Source organism: Cyprinodon variegatus, unplaced genomic scaffold, assembly GCF_000732505.1.
Source record: "Cyprinodon variegatus isolate N-32 unplaced genomic scaffold, C_variegatus-1.0 Scaffold105, whole genome shotgun sequence".
Classification (NCBI taxonomy): domain Eukaryota; kingdom Metazoa; phylum Chordata; class Actinopteri; order Cyprinodontiformes; family Cyprinodontidae; genus Cyprinodon; species Cyprinodon variegatus.
In genome coordinates this window covers 1,126,308-1,128,338 of record NW_015150558.1, presented here as the reverse complement: position 1 = coordinate 1,128,338, position 2,031 = coordinate 1,126,308, and the positions used below count along the sequence as shown (strand labels likewise).

The 2,031-nt window shown below is 42.6% G+C and overlaps 1 protein-coding gene across 1 annotated transcript in view; it reads left to right on the top strand.

Moving 5' to 3' along the window:
- The window catches only part of LOC107084647 (protein FAM163B-like), a 13,670-nt gene extending 11,678 nt beyond the window's left edge, over window positions 1–1,992 (top strand). Inside the window, exon 3 of the mRNA XM_015374572.1 lies at window positions 1,081–1,992. Coding sequence (XP_015230058.1) covers window positions 1,081–1,515 — 435 coding nt within the window. The 3' untranslated portion in view covers window positions 1,516–1,992. The remainder of the gene's footprint in view (window positions 1–1,080) is intronic.
- Window positions 1,993–2,031: the final 39 nt, after the last annotated feature.

The following is a 2,031-nucleotide window of genomic DNA, read 5'->3' as shown; positions in this document are numbered from 1 at the left end:
GGCGTTGTGGAGTGGAATAACAGCGCAGACCACGCTTCGATATTGGACATAAATCAAAAAAATCTGCGACAAGCTCACTGCGACGCACTGCTGAGGGACGATAACCAGGCCTTTAGGGCGTACGTTCCGAAACGGTGACTTTTTCCTGACTTTGCCAGCTAAACAACCTGGCATGAAGATTGTTTAATGGTTGCCATGGAGATTTGGTAACTTCCAGACTAGTTTTTCCCACTGGAAAAAAATGTAATTCTTAAGTTGTTTTTTTTTTTTTCAAATAAGTGCATTTTTTTTATGATTTGCGGAGGTAAGTGAGACTCTTTGCCAGTGGAACAAGACAACTTACATTTAAAATAAGAAAAAATATTGCATTTTCTTATTACAAGAATATGTTATCTAATTATCTTATTTTAAGACTAAGAATCCTCATTCCATTGGCAGATCATCTTATTAACCTTCTCAAATTAAGGCTAAATACAGTACATTTAAGACATGTTGACCTATTTCTAGATCGTTTTTGTAGTGCAGAGTTTTTCCTGTTTCATTATTTTTTCTTCTCTCTTTCTTTTATATTTTCCTTTCCTTCTATTAATAAATCCTTATCTCCTTTCCTGAATTACTGGTGATTTAACAGTTTGTTTTTGTGGAACAGAATCAGAGTTATTGCCATAAATGCATTTTGCTGTAGCTGTTGTAACTTTAGGTTGCAGATGACATCCACCTATAGGACATCTTAACAAAGTGCAATTGTATGCATTTATGTTATTAAATATACGTACAGAAACAATTCTTTGACATTATTGTTTGAGTTTTCCGATCTGCTTATTACATTTAAATGCTAAATAGGACCAAAAAGCCTTTTGACTGTTTTAAAGTTGTTTTAAAAAGGCCAGTTCAGGTCATCAGCTCCTTTCTTGCTGCCGTTTCCTTACATAGAAAGGTCAATAAGTCGGAATTACTTCCTTATAATGTTCTGTATTCCCATTTTGAAGAAAGAGTGGAATAAACGTATTACAGCAGATGTATCGGGGGGGGGTCATCGGGTGATAACGTCCTTCTGTTTGCTGTGTTTGTTGGCTGCAGTATTACTGCTGTAAGCCGGAGGAGTCAGAGAAGGGGGAAGACGAGGAACCAGAACTTTCCACCATGTCACCTTCTCGACCCCTGGCTCTGTGTGCTCCTCCCACGCCTCCAACGCCGGAGCTCTACAGCGAAGAGCCCGAGTCGTACCCCCCCACCTTCCTCACCGAGGCCAATGGGCCCTCCAGCCACTCCTCTCCTCCACTGCGGAGGTGCCAGCGAGTCCACGCCTTCTGCCCGTCCTGCGCCCGCTGCTCCCTGCCCTTCTACCTGCAGCATCCGGAGCGACTGTGCAACGGAGGCCGCCGGATCAGCTACCGGACTGTGCAGCAGCAGGACCTGGAGCTGCCCGTGGATCTGGACAGCTTCTACCAGAAACTGATCCGCTCCTACACCATGAAGGAGGTGGTGAGCCACAGCGTGAGCACCGACGTCTAAGCAAAGCCTGCTGGCTCTTTATGTGGGCTGGATGGAGGCCTGCAGCTGGGAGCCACAGCTGGAGCAGCTTCTGACCAGAGCCTGTCCTTCAAAATGATCATGCATAACAAATATATCTTTGCCAGACTGCTAAATGAGTGGGTTACCTCAGATATGAACAGCATTCTAAGCAGACTTCAGATAGATTGGCTTTCTTCCAGAGCTCAGTAGAGGAGGTCGGTGTTGGTTGTGGAGCTCATCCTATCAGATCCATCACAGGGAGCTGTTAAATTAAAAACTCCATCAAAGATTGTTGAAATATGTGAAATTCAGCAGTTCATCTGGAGATGAATTTATAGAAATTTCTCTAAAGCGTAAAACTACTATTAAAATGTTTGTTTTTTTTCCCTCGCTAAGCTGAAAAAATGCTTAATTATTAGAATTCCAAAAAGAGAAAATTAAAAACAATCCACTGGACTTTGTTTAAAGACGTTTCGCTCAAGGGTGTAACTTAGTGAATAAAGTTGGTGGGGGCGC